General features: G+C 41.2%; 1 protein-coding gene across 13 annotated transcripts in view; it reads right to left on the reverse strand.

Annotated features, from left to right (window-relative positions):
* The window catches only part of tjp1a (tight junction protein 1a), a 177,827-nt gene that overhangs the window by 15,496 nt on the left and 143,509 nt on the right, over positions 1–18,822 (reverse strand). For 8 of the 13 annotated variants that reach the window (XM_072671473.1, XM_072671468.1, XM_072671464.1 and 5 more), the window contains 10 exons: positions 18,175–18,310; positions 9,303–9,430; positions 8,907–9,012; positions 8,405–8,555; positions 6,315–6,423; positions 4,574–4,793; positions 3,178–3,362; positions 2,114–2,209; positions 1,806–1,832; positions 61–143 (listed from right to left, as the gene is read on the reverse strand). In XM_072671473.1, coding sequence (XP_072527574.1) covers positions 61–143; positions 1,806–1,832; positions 2,114–2,209; positions 3,178–3,362; positions 4,574–4,793; positions 6,315–6,423; positions 8,405–8,555; positions 8,907–9,012; positions 9,303–9,430; positions 18,175–18,310 — 1,241 coding nt within the window. The remainder of the gene's footprint in view (positions 1–60; positions 144–1,805; positions 1,833–2,113; positions 2,210–3,177; positions 3,363–4,573; positions 4,794–6,314; positions 6,424–8,404; positions 8,556–8,906; positions 9,013–9,302; positions 9,431–18,174; positions 18,311–18,822) is intronic. The other 5 variants (XM_072671476.1, XM_072671474.1, XM_072671475.1 and 2 more) reach the window with 1 other exon arrangement.

Raw genomic sequence — 18,822 nt, forward strand, 5'->3', positions numbered from 1 at the left:
TAGTGTGTCGTGCAGTACCTGGCTCTTACTTTATACATCATGTACTTGTATGCTCCTCACCTTATCAATAATCTGCTTGATGGTGTGAAGGCGTATGATTCCGGAGCTGCGTTGGTCCGTTCCCGCATCTCTGGGCTCGCTCTCTGCACAGCGGGCAGAATGCATCAATGTTACTGGATCACATCAAGGTTTACAGTCCAGCACTTGCACTCATGCTTCGGTACATCACCCTCAGATAGAAGCTGCCCTTTCACACTGGTCTAGGAATAGCGGTCACTCTATTCGAAAGCTTTAATCTTAACCCCTGTGACAGAACTGGTTAAAAGATCAGCAGAAGGAGGCAGCTTCCACCAGCATACAGTGACGTCAGAACTGTGTATGGATGTGCGCATGCGGCAGCATATACAACGTCTAGACCACGTTTGATGTGCAGTAAGGGTTTTCGTAAGGGTGTGTCCATTTGTTATGCAGTTTCACGTGTGAGGTGTTTCACATGGGTGTAAAAATGTCTGAATTAGGTTTTGTGTATTTTCTGTGCACTTATGTATTAGTGAGTGAGTTTTCAGTGAGTGCAGGGACACTTTCTTTTCACTTTTTGAATATACACTATATGTTCAAATGTTTGTGGACAGCCCTTCTAATAAATGCATTCAGCTACTTTGAAAACTGCACCATCACAGCTTGTCTAGTCCATGCAGAGAAGTACTACCAATAGAACAAGACTCTCTGGAGCAGATGAACACGATCCTGTTGGCACCATGCCTAACGGCAGACGTTGGCTAGATGGGTATAAAGCCCCCCAGCTTTGAGCTGTGGAGCAGTAGAACTGTGTTCTCTGGAATGATGGTGCTGCATACAATATTTTTGAGGATAAGCTGGGGAGTTTAGGATGAGGTCCATCCAACATCCTGATCTTAATAACGCTCTTGTTGCTGAATGCAATCAAATGCTTACAAAAATGCTTTAAAGTAGTTCGAAGGCCTTCCCTGGACAGTAGAGACAGTGGAGTTCCTCCAAAAAAAAAGTGGGTGTCCCAATACTTTTGTCCACATAGTGTATATAAATGTATCCCAGAGAAGAATTTCTATGCAACACAGAGACAATCTGGAGGCTGAATACCTTCCTATGAGTACTAGACTGATTGAAAATATGGAAGCAGTAAAAGGCCATGGATTCACACATTTCATTAAAATATTTTGTTTGTAATCTCGAGTTATGAAATATGTTGAGTTGAACTTTTTATTGAACTTGTTAAACTTCTCATTATGACAAAGCAAAAAGAACATAAATGTGTGAATGCATGCCTTTAGGGCTTTTCTATGAAAAAGCACAGACTTAAAACCACTAAAGGCCCCAAAGACCTCAGCTCACACTGGCTCTAGCAGCATTTAGGGAGAGCAGCAGGGCAAACCCCAACCAGCTGCTCGATACCACAATCATCCAGACAACACCAGCAGCAGAAATCATTGGAAATGAACATCATGTAACATCATGTAAATTCATTCCAACTGAAAATACAGTCCACGAAATAAAAGCAACTGCAGCGAATGGGAGTCCATGAGTAATGTGGCCTGGGTGGCGTGACTGGCAGCTACAAAGTTTGGTGCTGTTGACCACATGAACAGTTTTGTTTGTTTTGCTTTTATTTAGGGGTTGGGGTCGGAGTGGGTGGGGTGGGGGCAGGAAGAGTCATTCCAAGCACTGAGCAACAAGTCTGAGCAACTAAAAATGTATTTAATGCCATAAAGCAAAGCCTGTGGTTGTCTAGCACTTGATCAAGCAAGCTGATGCAGTGAGTGACATACTTTCCCCTTCTCCAGGGTGCTGTGTTTCTGCAAGGCAAAATACAGTCATGAAGCAACAACGTTATGCAAAATCCAACTGCCACGCGTGGAACTACTTTCACTCACTCAGTGCACGCTGATTAACTGAACGTGGACGCCAGGAGGCGCTTGCTACTTTTTACAATGGCGGCAAATGTGTAAAGAGCCAGGGATATTCCCTGGAGAATGTGTGCAGCAGCTAGATGGATTAGTACATTGAACAGACATGGTCAGGACAGTGCATCTTACCAAAAAAGGTTTGTGTGGGAGAGTGGTAAACTGACACTCACTTGCTAGCTCGAACAGATCAGGCACCTCTCTGGCCAGTTTCTCTCTGGCGACGTCGGCAATGGGTCCAAAGATCACTACAGGTCTCAAGAATCCGGCTGGAAAGAGGAATCGTCTTTCGGTTAGTACTGCTTACAGCTCGTTGACTAATCACCACCAAAAACTACATCAATGTATAAAAACACAGAAATATTTGGTTATGTACAAAAGCAGATGTTTTGTAGTGGAAATAGAAAGAGCTGGGAATAGCTGTTAAATGCTGTTATTATGACTCCATCCACCACTAGGGTTGTGGCACCACTAGGGTTGCAATATTCTGGGAATTTTCAAAGTTGGGAAATTCACCATTGGAATTGAAGGGAATTAACGGGTATTTATGGTTTGTAGAAATCATCTGGACATATGCTGATGTGATGGAGGAATGAACAGTGCATGCAGGGTGTGTGGTCTCAGCAGGTTTGCTATTGAACTGTTTTGGTACCATATCTAAATATTTTAGCCAGGATTATGCTTCAGTCAATTTTCTTAACCCACTATATGCAGATTTCTCACCCTTAGCTCCGAATATTCCCATTATAATCCCATTAATTCTAGTTAATTCCCATAATTACCCATTTATTTCCCTGTTAAATTTAGTTGTAGTTTTATGCCTCTTATGCTTCATGTCTGCTGTTGACAAAAAGGGTACATTGATGATAGTGTATGATATAGTTCCTTTAAATGACCCAATATTTCCTATGAATTCCCATAAATTCCCAAGGTTCCCAAAATTTCCATGGGAAGTTTACATTTTGGAATATATCCAAAGTTCGCATGGAAAGATACCAGTAATTTACCACTACGATACATTGCTTATACAAGAATATTATTGTATCCAGCATATTCACCATATAATGAAGAAGACTTCATACATCGCCCTTCATGATGGACAAACCTGTCTAAAAAATCCTAACTCCAACATCACCTCAACAACTAACCATCACCTCCATCTCCATCTCCATCTCCAAATCCAAGTATGTAAACATCTATCCTCTGTTAACTTTAAAAAGGAAGCAGGTGTACACACCCTCCCTGAGGACAACCCTTTCATAAGCGGGGAATTTAGTCTGCACAGGCTGAGCGGACAGGTCTTCTCGGCTCTTCCTCAGGTTCCTCTTGGAGCTGCGAAGGCCACGGAACCTCCAGAAGTCAGCCCGGTCCCCACCGGGGGTTTTGGGTAGGGTGTACTGGACGCTGGACAGCTGCTCTGCCCTGGAGAGAAAAAAAGAATGCTGCACTTCAGTCTAGGGACATAACGGTAGCTCCGTATGGCAGGATGTCAACTTGCAGTTAGTTTCATTTTAAAACAGTCATCAGTGCTCCATCATCGCACAGTGAAGACACGTCCCCACTGGGAGACAAACATCAACAGCAGTGTGTGTCACTTTCAATCTGCGATGTCAACAAAACACAAAGGGTGAGGGATGGCGAGTTCCTGAAACATGACTAAGCGTCAACTATCTACCGCAAGCCAGATACGGTGTGTTGGTGTGGGTTTATGGTGTATAATAATTGTCAGTGTGGCACACTGTCATGTACACGTCATGGAACTCCACTGTGAGTACCGCAGGGCCTGTTCTCACAGACAAAATCTTACCAGCGGCTACTGGCTACGTTTACTGTACACAGTCTTTGTGGGAATAAATTCATGGAGGGGGGGTTGAGAAGATGAATTTATAGTACAAGCTGTGTTCAGGCAGCGGGTGCATTTTCACCACTGAACTTGGTGGTAGGAGGTCTTTTAAAGAACACAAATATACTCAGGATGCACAGCAAATTCATTCCCCAAGAACACTGCCACACAAATTAAATGTTAAATATGGCACAAAAAAAGTAAAAAAAAAAGGAACGATACCCCCTTCAATTAAGTAGCAATGCCCAGGCCAATAGGCCCCATTCAATACCCTATCTGGGACCCCTGAACTATGGCTGTAGTAGTTTCTTATCTAGGAAAAATGATTCACCATGTACTTACAATTAAATTACCTCACCCCTGAACTTCACTGAGAGCGAGCAGGTCACTTCATCAATTGAGAACAATCATATTACGGAGTCAGTTCAGGAAAGGAATGAATTTCCCACAGATGACAGCTAAGGGAAGTTTCCACATGTTGTAATAGAGCTGTGTTTAGCATGAAGCGCAGCAATGGCAATAAAGGCTCTGGTCCCGATTTTAGCCCAGTCTTTAGGTTTGATTTGGGCGTCAGTGTGTCTTTGCTATCGTAATGAAGGGAAAAGTATGCCTTGTGCAGCTCGAAATGCACAAAAGGCAAGTACTAGGTCTCTTTCATGGATGTGTTTTGGGCATAACTTGCAATACACGAGTCACCATGTGAGAAACACTGATCAAAATGTGCTATGCAGTGGGGAATAAGTGGTGTATTGCAGTTTGTGAATGCAGTGAGGAAATAAACTAGCTGTACCTATTCTTGTTGGGGATAATGCCCCTCTCCACCTCCTGGTGGTTCTTGCCGATGCGGATGGCCAACCAGGAGCCCAGTTTGCCGTTATACAGCGTGTCCACCACCCTGAACACCTCACCCTTGTTAAAGCTCAGGCCGTAAGGAGACTCTTTCTCGTACTCGAAATGGGTCCGGATGTAGAATGAGTCGCCAACGTCAGATTCCACGATTCGTCGATACACTGGTACAAAACATGTCAGATAATTATTATGGTGAAAGTATATGGATTATTAAAGAATTGAAGAATAAGTGGCCCAAAAATCATGACTACTTTGTATTTGAAATAACTGCTTTGTAAATAACAGATAATTAAGAGGTTAATAGGTCAACAGTTTGAGGCTCTACTGCGTTCTATTACTACCCATTTTAGTATTTTTATAGGGGTGCACTGCCAAAATCAGATAGGACTGAAATTGGGCTAAAATTAAATTACATCACCACTGAACTTCACTGAGAGCGAGCAGGTCACTTCATCAACCGAGAACAATCATATTATGGAGTCAGTTCAGGAAAGGAATGAATTTCCCACAGATGACAGCTAAGGGAAGTTTCCACATGACGTAATAGAGCCATAGCAATAAAGATTCTGGGCCCTATTTTAGCCCTGTCTTTAGGCAAGCCATCAACCGCTTCACCCATTCACCTCTACCCATATTAGTACTTTTATAGGGGTGCACTGCCAAAATCAGACAGGAATTGGGCAAAAGTTCCTGATTTCTGATGTGATTTTAAGGCAGAGATGCAAAGTGATATTATAATTCTATCAGGATTAGAAGAAAATTGTTTTTAAAAAATTGTCGAGCTGATTAAACAGGATTGGTTTATTTTCGGCAAAGCTGAAAATTCAGGCAATGCTGGGCTACTGTGCAAAAATGGAAGCATTTGTATTCATGTCACTGCATGTATGTAACCTATACAAATGAATGTCAAGCCAGGTAGATTCAGTCAATGCATTTCACCATAACTGAGAATTCCTATATTTTAGGACGTCAACCAGGTAATTTACACACAATGCATTTGCGGGACATTTGAATCTGTTTCTATACCAACTGTGCCACTTTAATTATATTTTATGTCATTTAAATTATATAATAACTGACTGTTCATTAAAGAACATTTAATTATTCAATTATTTATTTATTTTCTGTTTATGGAGGCATTACCAGTAAAATTCTATACAAGGATACCTTATATCCTCTTTAACACTGCCGTTGACCTTTGAATAATATTAACACACTATGTTTCAGGGACGATACTGCATGCTTAAAGATAACACTGTGTTATTTGTGGTGTCTGTAGCTTGTTGTTTAGTAGTGGAAATGTTCTAGGACACGTCTAATCTCTTCTTATCAGCCATAAGAACCATGTTAGTACGGCAGCCTATGTATCTATATCTATGTCTTTTCTGAAGCATGAGCATGTCCATGGATGTGTCAGACATACCCACAAGCCTACAGTATGTGTCCTAATATCACTGCATAGGAGTTTCAGGTAAACAACAATTGTCCTGCTGTTTCCCTAAAAGTACACCCCTAGTACTTTTAGCCAAATTATCCCTTTGGGAACAATAAGGAACTGTTGCACCACCAACACACCCCCACATGCACGCTTAAGTCAATAAACAATGGGCCAGTACATGAGAAAGAGAGAGAACGAAGAGAAGGAGGAGAAAGAGAGAAAGAAGGGGGGGGGGGTCACTTACCATCCTTCTTCTTCTGGGCCAGGATGGTGACCTCTTCACCTCTGGGCAGGTCCAGCAGGAAAAGCACCGCCTCCTCCCGGATAATGTTTGCAAAGTCGACATTGTTTACCTGTACAGGGAGAGAGGAAGAAGGATGAGGAGGGGGAGTGGACACTTTCTCTGTGTTTGATGGCTCTGAGTGCTGCTCGGTGGGAGAAATGTGTGGACAGAAAAGTATGTGCTGGGAGCTTCACTGTAGGGAGCAGCCTGGAATCTGAGGAGTGTGTGTTTTTACAGCAGGGAGGAAAAGCTTTGAGGAGTTACCCTCATACTCGTTTGCGCAGCAGGTCCCCTTTTAAAGCTGGTGTAGGAAAGACTGCAAACATGCTTTATTAAAGTGTTTTCAGAGATAAACAAGGCCTAAATGAATCTGACTCATATTCTGTGTGTAGAATCCAACTACTGACAACAGTGAGTCACCACCGGGTGTCTTGAGGCTAACAATGAGTGCCATTGTGTGTGTGGTGACACGGTAAAACAAAGGAGGTGCCGAGGCTGGGAGGAGACAGGCATGGAGTCACAGCAGCAGTATGCAATGGTCATTTCTGACCACAAACGAAGGGTCACATAGTTTCTCAATATTTTTCCAAGAAAGTGTGGGAGGCTTAACACAGGCACACACACACACCCTTCACGGACCAAGATTAGCCAACAGCAGATGTTCCCCACTAGATAACAGCACTTGCATTGTGTTCAACAACATAATTCTGACATAAAGACTGACACTGTTTTGATGGACGTCAGTATAAAAGGTGACACACTGCATTTATTGAGTGCTGTAAGTTGTCCTTTGCTGTACATTTAGTAAGTGAGTGACTTTGGTGGGGGGGGGGGAAGCAAAGCTCAGATACAGCTTTACAAGCCAATCTACAAGCCTGTTATTTTGCCTTTGAATGAAACTGCTGATTTTTCTTTCATGGTGGGCTTGTTATTTTTTTTTTCATATTAGGCTGTGCTTTACATCACCGTGATGATCCACAGCTGCACAACATAGCATTGCCTAGCCTAATGTTCTGTAATTATTCCTTTCTATGTCTTTAAAGCTTTATCGGCTCACGCAGTGCTTCACCTGTTTTGAAAAAGGCCTATTTTACACCTGTTTTACTTACATGGGTTGGACTTTTAAAAGAGTAGACAGCAGTGTTTGAGATTCACAGTATGTCACTTCAATTTAGTGCTGGGTAATATGTCAATATCTCAAGTCAAAATCATGATTAGTTGAATAGTTTACTTCGATTACGATTAATGAATGATTATATAAGCTGTTAGAGTTGCTCAGTTGGCTCAATGTTGCTTCCATGTCGCAGGCTGGACATGGGGTGGAGTCACATGATTACAGACGCGATAGAATATACAGTGAATTTAAAAAATATGATAAATTAAATAATCAATATGCGCAAAACAACATAAATTAGAGGTTTTGAATGTCGGTTTCGTTTCTATTTGATTAACTGCCCAGCCCTACTTTAATTATTCAACTATGTAAAAAAAAAAATCTAGTTTTCAATTCTAGGGTGCCTTTACTCTTTGACAGTTCATTATTCAATTACTAATCTTCAGATATGTACATATGTGATTATAAAAGCAAGGAATTCAAGAGTTGCCCATGTACGGTCTCTTTTGGGGTAAAGGTTAATGTGCTAGTGGTTAAGAGTTATATATAGTTTCAGTTTTAGTTTAGTTTATTTGACAATAAAAGCAAGACATACATCCCAGACTTAATTCCACTGTGGTCCTTGATATACATCAACAAATGCAGTACTGTTGTTTGTATTGTAACTGGATCTATGTTTTACTATACTATGACAATGGCACTGTAATACTGGGTTAATATATAATAATGCCTCACTCATTGTCAGCACCTAGAAAAAAAAAATCACTCCACATGCTAAAGCCATTAATAAATCTACAGGATGTGTTTGGCTTGCCCAAGAGATTAGATCAAAATCCGGCTATTGCATTTAATTCATAGATTTAATCAAGTGATGAAGCCTGCTCCCTGGAGTTTGCTGACTATAATGGACTTTGTGCGTCCCATTTGTTGTGCTCACCCTGAGTATCTGGTCTCCCTCCTCCAGACCCTCTTTAGAAGCAGGACTGTCCTCCAGAACTCCGGCCACAAAGATCCCCACATCGTTCCCGCCAGCCAGCCTTAATCCCACACTCTCTCCCTTCCGGAACTTCACCAGCTTCATGCTGGGCCTAATGGGGAAAACAATGCACATGCTAAATATTAAAGGTTTAAAACGGCATAGATGCGCTGAACCCTAAGGTCTGCTTTCCCAGTCAGAGATTAAGCCTTGTCCTGGACTATATTTTCTATATTGATATATCTAATCTTCATTCAGCATGCTCTGTAATCCAGGACTAGATTTATTGACTAGACTAGACACATCGAGTTGTTTCTTAAAGAATTGCAATGGACTCGAGAACTTCAGAGATGTAGCCTCTACTAACATAAATATGAATTATAATAAAAATCAGCATTTTGTATGCATATGATGTGTGAGCCTGACTGCATGTTTTGTAATATTTTGGTTAAGTTAGAGTTACCGCAGGATGCTGTCGTCATGAGCAGCACTGGGCACAGGGGCGTCAGATGGACTGACCGGCAGATCTACATCTGGCTGGCCAGGCTGAGCATACACTGGCTTTGGCTCTGCACACACACACACACACACATTTATACACAAACATACTGTCATGAAACATGAACAAACTGTCACTGGTTTAAACACCACTGGCTTTGGGCAAAGGTTAAAGAGAATAAAAAGAGAGAAAAATACAAAGGGAGTGGAGAAGAGATGTCTGGATGTGATCAGACACAGTCTGGGTTGTGACCTGACAGTGGGTGGAGGACACTACAGAGACTGGAGGAGCGAGAGAGAGAGAGAGAGAGAGAGAGAGGGCAATGGACAACAGAATAGTTATACAGTGAAAGCTTCTGACCTGGCAGTGGGGGTATCTGTTTGTCTCCCTGTTCGCTGGATGGCACAAGCATTGCATCTTCCACCATCTTAACAGGAGTGGACACGGCTGTCGGCTTCGAGATGCGCTCCTCATCACGACTCCTGTGGCTGAGGCGCACACACACACACACACACACACACATACAAAAACACTACTTAATCACACATAGCCGGCATCAGATCAGAGGTCTGCACTGGATTTGTACAACAAGCACAGTGTCAAGCACATTTCGACTAGGGGTGGCACGATTGCCCCTTTTTAATGTCCGATACAGATACTGCAACCTTGAGCATCTGCAGATACTGATACCAAAATGGTACCATATTTTCCCTTCTAAACCCAAGCTGTTAATAATGCTTTTGTATGGACGCACTTTGCTTAACTTCATAACATCATTCTTTCAATACCAATCCAGTAATGCTGACCAGTATAGGGCCAGTATTTATACTATATACACCCTTTTGAATAAATTCATTCAGCTATTTTAAGTTACAGCCACTGCTGACACAGGTGTGCAAATGCACACACACAGCTTGTCTAGTCTTGTCTTGTCTAGTACTGCCATTAGAATAGGTCTCTTTGGAGAAGATAAACATAAATCTATTGGCACCATGCATAATGCCAGGCGTGGGCTAGAAGGATGTAAGGATGTAAGATTTGGGGCGAGTTGGGGGGGTTAGGGGTGGTGATCATTCAACATTCTGACCTTACTAACACTCTTGTTGCTGAATGCAATCAAATCCTCAAAGCAATGCTTCAAAATCTAGTAAAAAGCCAGCTGTTTTTGATACTCTTGATTTCAGAAGAAACTATAAATGAGCAGTTGTTACTTTTGTCCATACATTGTACATACAAGCAGTGGTCTAATATACGTCAGTGTGTCCCAAAGACAAAAGATATGAATACAGTACATATGAAACAATAATAGCAGCTCAACAAACAGCAGTGCAAATCCTCAGCAGCATCATACAGTAACCGATCAAGGTAATGCAATAGCACCATTAGCTATTGGATATTGCTACGGTATATAATGAGGAAAACCCGGTGACTGTTTTCTAGGTTGCTTAGTTAATCTCCAGTCTTGAGGCCTTCAATATAAAAGGGACATGTTACTTTCTCATGGGTTAGTTTTGGGTTGCATTTTATTAAAACAATAATTCAGTATTTGTTTTTGAATTTTCTATGGAATTGTTCATTTTATTTGGAATTTAATTAAAAAGAATATATGTTTTGACTTGATAACATATATCACTGCTGGACTGGACTACACGTTAAATCTGGGCTGAAAGGCGCACCTTTGTCCAACTGGTCTGGAATAACATCTGCGCTACAGTATTGTTCGCATGGGGAAGCACTTTCGATCGACTGTCTGGGACTGTTTTTTTCTTTCTCAGAGCAGACAGGCTGCATTGAGCACAGAGTGGGAAGTGTTTAGCCACTGTGTAACCAAGACTGAGCTGATAGAAGTGGGTATTCTGTCAGCTGCAATAAGCAGAGGGTGTGTGAGATGTACAGACAGAGAGGCTAGTAGTGCTTTTGTGAAATCAGGCAGATTTTACTACATATACTACAGCCACTGTTCTAGAGTAAAGTACTGAACTTTTAAATATATAAGCACTTTATTTAAAATCATTTATCTGGGGACTCGGAGGTATGATGCGCTTCCACTATGGCCGGAGGGTCACAAGCTCGAATCCTGAGCTATGCCGCTTTGCCATCGGCTGCCGGAGTCTGAATTGGCCAGAGCACAATTGACCACTCTTGGTTAACTGATGTTGGCTGGTGCAGTGGAGTTGGAGGAGATTACTGGCTTCGCATGTATCTAAGGAGGCATGAGATTCAAGTGTCAGGAGCCTTGCTAGTGCTAGGAGAGCTACGAACGGGTTGGAGAATTGGCAGGACCAAATTGGGAAAAAAAGAAAAAAATTGACAGAATATTAAAAACAAAATAAATAAAAAAAAAACAATAAACTTGTAAATAATTACAAAAGATCACATTAGAACAATACACATACAGTAAAACCTAATGAGAATCTCTCCTTTTGAAGAAAGCTTGGTTTCAGAGTTCTCTATGGTTAAGCACTGATGCTGACGTTTTAATGAACACTGTGATGTACATTCACTACGTATTGTATGAATATCATCAGTATTTATTCTAATATTAGTGTTTACTGAGTGATCACATTCAACTTCACATGTTAAATCTAATTTGTTCTTCCCTGTTTACACCTGGCATTAACGTGAGTTTTTGATGATCGGATCGCGATTGGATTTCACTTACGTCTGCATTAAAAAACAGCCAGGTGTAAACATCCCAAGACACACTGTGATCGGATTACAATCAGGTCACTCAAACCACATTCGAAGGTGATCAGAGATGCATTACAAGTGTCAACAGAACGTTTGTGCTTATTTACCGGTAGATGAGAGCAGTTTGTTACCTTTCCTGCACATTTTCTGATAGAACCGGCATTGTAGAACCCCCACTGTTCCTCTAAACTGTTCACAGTCTCCAGGAGGAGGACAGTGTTGATGAGAAACCTATGCTTATTAGAAGTAACATGGAAATGATGTACGCAGGTACGTGGAAATTATGTACACAGGTACGTGGAAATGATGTACACAATGATGTACGCAAGATAATGACAAGTGAATCCGTTCAGAGTAGATACGGATACAAAAGGCATGTTAATGTAAACAGGCCCTATATGACTTATGATTGCATACTGTTACTTTGGATAGTAAACGTGTGTGTGTGTGTGAGAAGCACTCACACACTTCAGCACTGCCCTCTAGAACAATGAGAGAATTCCAGGAGGGTCATATGACTCCCTGGCAGGCACAGCACTCGAGCTGGCAATCCTCTGGCTCCGGTTTCACAATACCACCATCTTACACATCAAGTGTATACACACACACACACACACACACACTCACACCACATTTGCACAAATGCATGAAAGAAGAAAAAAAAAAAAACTCTCCTCCAGTATGCAGGAGAAAGGAAAGTGAACACACCCTGAGCGCTCGCAGTGTTAACAAACTCAATTAATCTCCACAGCAGCTGCGGCAGCAAAAGTCCCTCTGGGCAGCTTTGATTAGATCTGCACTGAATCAATGTTATTTGTCGACGAATTTCAATGTGGGCCCAACTGATATGGATTAACTGTTGCAGTTTAATCGACAATGGAAAAAGCTGTCAACATGGATAATGTTAGAAAGCTGTCAGCATGGCTAATGTTAGCATGATTCCACTCCTCAATTACATCCCAATGAATGTTGGGAGAATAAGCCAGACAGGCGTATTTACTTACTAACACATTAGAGCCCACTCCGCTCAATCCACCCCTATCACTCCACACTCACAGCAGTTATAGCACTGAAATAAACTGGACTGAACTGCAACACAGTACTGATACATAACATGCACAACATCTGCACAGCTGTACATGTTAATTTTCAATTAATTAATTTTCTGTAAATGTTCATATCATTATATCTGTACATAATAGTTTGTATATAGATGTCTACTCAGGCTACACTTGGATATGCAGTATTCATACCTGTACAAGTACAGATTTCTGATCACAGGTTTTTTTTTACAGTTCTTTATTACTGTTAGTACTTATTATTAGCTTATTATTCTTTATTCTATCTATTTAGTGTATTTTTCTCTCAGTGTAATACTGAGCGAACATCATCCGAACTGAAAACTGCCTCTATTCATCTACAAACCTCCTTCTTCGCTTCAGTCCGGTTTTCTTTTACACATATTTGACTTATAAGCTGGGGTGTGTGGAGTACTAGCCCCTATCTTATCTGTAATACACGTCCCAAGTTCCAGCAAAAAAAGCCGCTTCAAACAAATGTTCAATAAAAAAAAAAGAAAGAAAAGAAAAAAGGCAGGAACAACAGGAATGATGTAACTGTCTGCTTCTTAGGACTAGTAAAGAAAAATGATGACTGCTTACGCAGTTGGACGGCAAAACCTCGACCCTGGTCCATCTGCTGATGCAAATCTATGTGAAAAGTGTGTTTTGTGTGCCAGAGTCAGCTTAGAAGCACATACCTCGCACACTCGCACGCACACACACACACACCCATGGTTGCAATTTTGCACATCAAATCATTCCGATTTGACAGACAGCACAATAAGTCATTAAACACGGTGTGGTATCATTGTATCATGGTTTATAAACTACAGACTGGATTATTGTTTGGATCTGTGAAATCTGTGGGGAAAAAAGGGGAGGGCCAATATACACTATATGCCCAAATGTTTGTGGACACCTCTTCTAATAAATGCAAATGCATTCAGCTACGTTACACCCATACATAATACACACACAGCCTGTCTAGTCCCTGTAGAGAAGTACTGCCAAAAGATTAGGACTAGGCAGATTAGGCAGAAAAACAGATGAACATATTTGACACCATGCCTAATGCCTAATGCCAGTGCCCCCAGCACTGAGAACTGTGTTCTACGATGATGCTCTATCCAATACTTTTGGGGTGAGTTGGGGGGAGGAGATCATCAAACGTCCTGACCTCACTGATGCTCATCACTGAATGCAATCAAATCCTCACAGCAATGCTCCAAAATCTAACAGAAGGCTTTTCCTGGGCAGTAGAGATAGTTACTCCAACTGTATTTTTTAAAACCTCGATTTCAGAAGAAATGAATGAATAAGCAGGTGTCCCAATACTTTTTGTCCACATAGTGTAACTCTGCTTTCCAACGATACACACCAGAGTGAGGTCACGTCTAATGTGTAGTCATGCTTGATGTATTGTCATGTTATATCATGCTATAATATGACAATTAAAATAGAACTTATAGTCCATCTGATCTTCACTGTACTGGGCTGAAAGATGTACACTCAAGTCACATATCAGGTTAGTGGTGTTAACGGCCTTTACTCTGTGAGCCGAAAGGGGTTTGTGTTGGTCTTGCGTTGAAACACAGGCTACAGATGTCTTTACTGTGCATGTATTGTTGGAAGTAACAGTGTGAAAGACTACATTAGATTCATTTAAGGAATTACTGCTGTACAGCAAACTGTATTCCATGCTATAACGATTAACCTTCGGCAACTGATCTGTAGTTCACATGCATGCTCAACTACGACCTAATAAACCAATACAAACAGTACACCAATACAAATTCACACACTTCAACTTACACTTTCACTCCTATAACTATGCCCATGACGACACCACTGTTCACATGATTTGCATAGTACACACTGTACACACTGTGACTGTTTTTACAACACAAGTGGTACAACACTTTGAGTGGGTCCTCAGTGCCATTTAATGGCCATGTATACCTCATCCCCAACTCTGCCCAACTCATCCCAAAAGTACTGGACAGCGCACTATCCGTCCGTTCCGCTGCTCTATAGCTAAATGCTGGGTGGCTTTATGCCCCTCTAGTCCAAGCCTGGCATTAGGCATTGTGCCAACTGGTTCGTGTCTATCTGCTCCAGAGGGTCGTATTCGGTACAGTGTCATATAAATGTGTTGTACAGTGTGTATATTTTGTCATCCAACGTGCTACAAACTATTTAAATGTACCACCAAAACTACAACATGGTCCTTAAGGTCTTGTAAAAGTCTGGAGTGTAGGGGAACAATGCTTAACTTGCTTAATGTCTGGAATGTATGCCCTACAGCAACAGCACTATTTTGCATGTGTCTTCGAATAATGAATACACCCATACACCCATTCATACACTGCATACACTGCTTGTTCGAATACACAAAGCTGACATGCTGTGAAAGTAAATCACATTGATATTTCTGCCTACAAATGATGAGGATTCTCAACTGCAAGCCTGTTTGATTGACATCTGAGCTATCATGTTTGGCAGGCTCGCACCACTGCAGCAATGCTAGTGCTTTTCAGACGGGACAGATGCTTTTTCAGGAACAGTTCTTACAAAACCTTCAGTCAGAATAAATTCCACATCTAAAACTTTACCTTCCCATCACGGGTCACTTTTCAAAGCAGTACTGCAGGGCTGATCTACAATCACCTCGCAGCAGCAATAGAAATATAGTAAATTAGGGAATGTAAGGCGATATCTGATCCTGAATCATCCACTCGGCTTCATTTTCTAAGAAGTCCAGCTTTGCAGGCAAGGCCTGTTTTAAACTCTTTCTGGCACATTCAGTGCAATATATGGGTGACTTGTGGTTCAGATGCAAATCCTCCCAACTGTTCGGTTAGGAGAACTGCCACAGCTTTCTAATGAAGGCCAAGGACTGGTATATTTGAATAGTGCCCCAATAGGGAAACTATTGCTGGCCTGAAATTTGTCTAAATGGACAAATATGTGATCAAACTGGGCTACAAACTGCATAGTGGGCATGCAGTTATTCCCTTTAACACCTTAAATTCTGCCCTAAAAAACACAACTACAATAAATAGCATGCTAAACAATAGTACAATCGTTCTAAAACAGTAAAACAAATAAATAAATAAAAAAAAATAAGAAAATGACAAATTAGATAAATACACAGTATTAGCTGGTGCTATTTGTAATCTTCAAAATGCATCGAGCTGTGGAGCAGTTGAACTGTACTATCTGGAATGATGGCACTCCATCCAATACTTCTGGGATGAGTTGGGGATGAAGCAGGGTGGTGATCATCTAACATCCTGACCTTACTAACACTCTTGTCACTGAATTGTCACAATCAGATCCTCACAGCATTGCTCCACAATCTATAACCGGACTGTATAGATATTTACTCCAGCAAAAGTAGGATAATCCCCTTTTTAATACCCTCAATTTCAGAAAAAACAATGAATGAGCAGTCTATATAGCACTAATTCTCCAAAAATAGCAATTCTCATATAATGCTGATTTCTGAGCAGCAGATAAGTAATCAGGTTTTATTTGAAGCACTGTAGGTTTCCAGGTACTTGGATGTGGTTGGTTCTGGTCACAATGGCGCCAGGCCAATAGGTTCAGCAGTGCTGGACACCTGGCTCTAGGCGTGAAGAGAGGTGGCGTGTGAAATCTCATTAAAACACACCCTGTAGCAGCAGAGGCTTTATTAGGACAAGGTGACAGGGTTAATGGATGAGGGATGATATCACACTCTGGTGCCCTGCACTCCTCTCCTAATCTATCTCTCTGTCCCTCACAACACACACACACAAATATACATCCTCTTTCTTTCCTTCAGCCTCAGTCCTTGTGATCCATGTGATCAAAAACCTTGCGCACACACACACACACACACATTCTCAGGCTTTACAAGTCAGCTAAACTCTGACTTTACTGTTACAATCCCCCTAGAACAGCACCGATTCCACCAACCATCCACCTCCCTCTGAAACATCACAGACTGGCTCTCCAACAGTCCTCCAATACAGGAGGAGTTACCAGGCCGTGGTCACACCAGACATTTGCAGTTCACTTAGGCGTGTTTTTTAAGGTGACATGTTTGAATGTTTGTGGACAACTCCTTCTAACGAATGCATTCAGCTACTTTAAGTTGCACCCATTGCTAGATAAAGGTCTGAAAATCTGAAATGTACATACCTGGAAATGAATAAAAAAAGAAATAGAAGAAATACTTGTTTTTAAAACTCACATGTGGCATCCATGTGAGTATAAAAGTGGAAGGTGAATGTGGAAGAGATTCTAAAATTCATGCTACAATTTTATAGATTCCACTTTTCATTTACTAATAATACAATTTCTATATCCGTTTTTATTGTATTCAGTTTGGAAGAAACCAGAGCATTTTCACTAGTGATCTCAGTCTTTTGGACCCCACTGAATATAGAAATACTAAGCAGCAAAAAGTCATATTATCATCAAGCACATTTCTAACTAATTCCCGCTGATTCAATAAATCACTATAACAATCACAATCTATGCATGTCTTAAGGAGCAAAGCATCAGCCGTTTCGTCTTTGCTTGTCCATAAAGTGACAGCTGGATATAATGCAGACAACCACACTAAAGCTATATCTGCAGTCAATAAGTAAAGCTCAGGCTTTACTGGATGTTCCCAAAATGTTCTAAATGCCACCTATCTGGAGAGAGCTTCTAAACAGCAACATTCGAGGAAAACTCCATGTCAACGTCAATGACTCACCACATCAAAAAACCATCCATAGGTAAGGTAAACCAGATGTTTCTTGGTTTTAATACTTTCTAAAGAACTACTGTTGTCTTCAGAACTTTTAGGGGCATTTTAAATACACAGATCAAATCAATATAAGGCAATAGGTAAAGTGTAAAATGTGTGTTTATGTGCGGATGCAAATATAATTGCTGACTCAGCATACGAGCACACAGAAAGAGGAGGGGTCAAAACAGGGATGATTCGCAGGGCTGGAAATCATTCAGATAGTTCATCAGCCCACGAGCAGACCAATGTCACCCTGACCGACCTCTGAGCTTTCACTCTGCTGGTGGAAGCAATGCTCCTGCAGTGCTAACACAGACAAACCCACAGGCAAGACCTTATCTGCACTGAAACATCTGACGCACAACTCCTCCACATAGACTAGAAAAGGGATGGGAATGTGAATTAAGCTGGAAAAAGAGAACTGGAGATACAAATAGAACTGGGGTGATGCTTTAAGGACAAACTGGATGCTAACAAAACTAATGAGCACTAACAAAGCTAAAGTGAAATGCGAGATGAATCATGCTGGTCGCTAGGGTCTTCTAGCTTCTTTTATATTAGTGTATTAGTATGTAAAAAAACAATTATGGCTGTCCATAGTAAGGTACTGCAGACTGCCTTTTCTGGTACACAGACCACTGTGGCGTTTGGAGGTTTGCTTGTATGCTTGTGGGTTTGTTTCTCAGACAGTGCTTACCTTCCATTGCTGATCTGCTGTGGGGATTGGCCGGAGATGTCTGATGGCTCGGAACGCTTGTCTGGAGAGCGAGAGCGACTGCCGCGTGTTCGGTCATGGGAATGGTCTGATGTCAATGAATGAATCTCAGAGATGTCTGTTGAAATAGACCAGCATTGTTAAAACATTAAATATAAATGTTGGGTAAAAAAAATCATGTAGTTAAAAAGTATGTAGTGCTGTTCTACTGCCCCAGCTATCATGCTGTACAGCTATCTGCAATTGAAGGGTTAAATTAGGAGAAAAATAAAGAGCTTATTAAGGCTTGTAGTGGCTCAGTGGTCTAATTATGGCCCAGGGGTCGCAAGTTTGAAAACTGTTAAAGCGATGTTGGCCAGAGCAGGCATCTGTTAGCTGGTGCAGTGGATAGTTCGAAAAGAGGCAGTGGCTGGCTTTGCATGTATCGGAGGAGACGTGTAATGTCCTTATCCTCCTAGTGTGTGGACCATTGCTAGTGTTAGGGGTAGCTACGAACTGGTGAGTTAATTGGCATTTTAAAATTGTGAGAAAAAAGAAAAGAAAAACAACCAACAACAAATAAACAAATAAACGAATAAGACATTTTTAATAACTGTATTATTGATTGTGATCATGCACAACAACATATTT

The sequence above is a fragment of the Salminus brasiliensis genome, chromosome 25 (genome assembly GCF_030463535.1).
Source record: "Salminus brasiliensis chromosome 25, fSalBra1.hap2, whole genome shotgun sequence".
Lineage (NCBI taxonomy): Eukaryota > Metazoa > Chordata > Actinopteri > Characiformes > Bryconidae > Salminus > Salminus brasiliensis.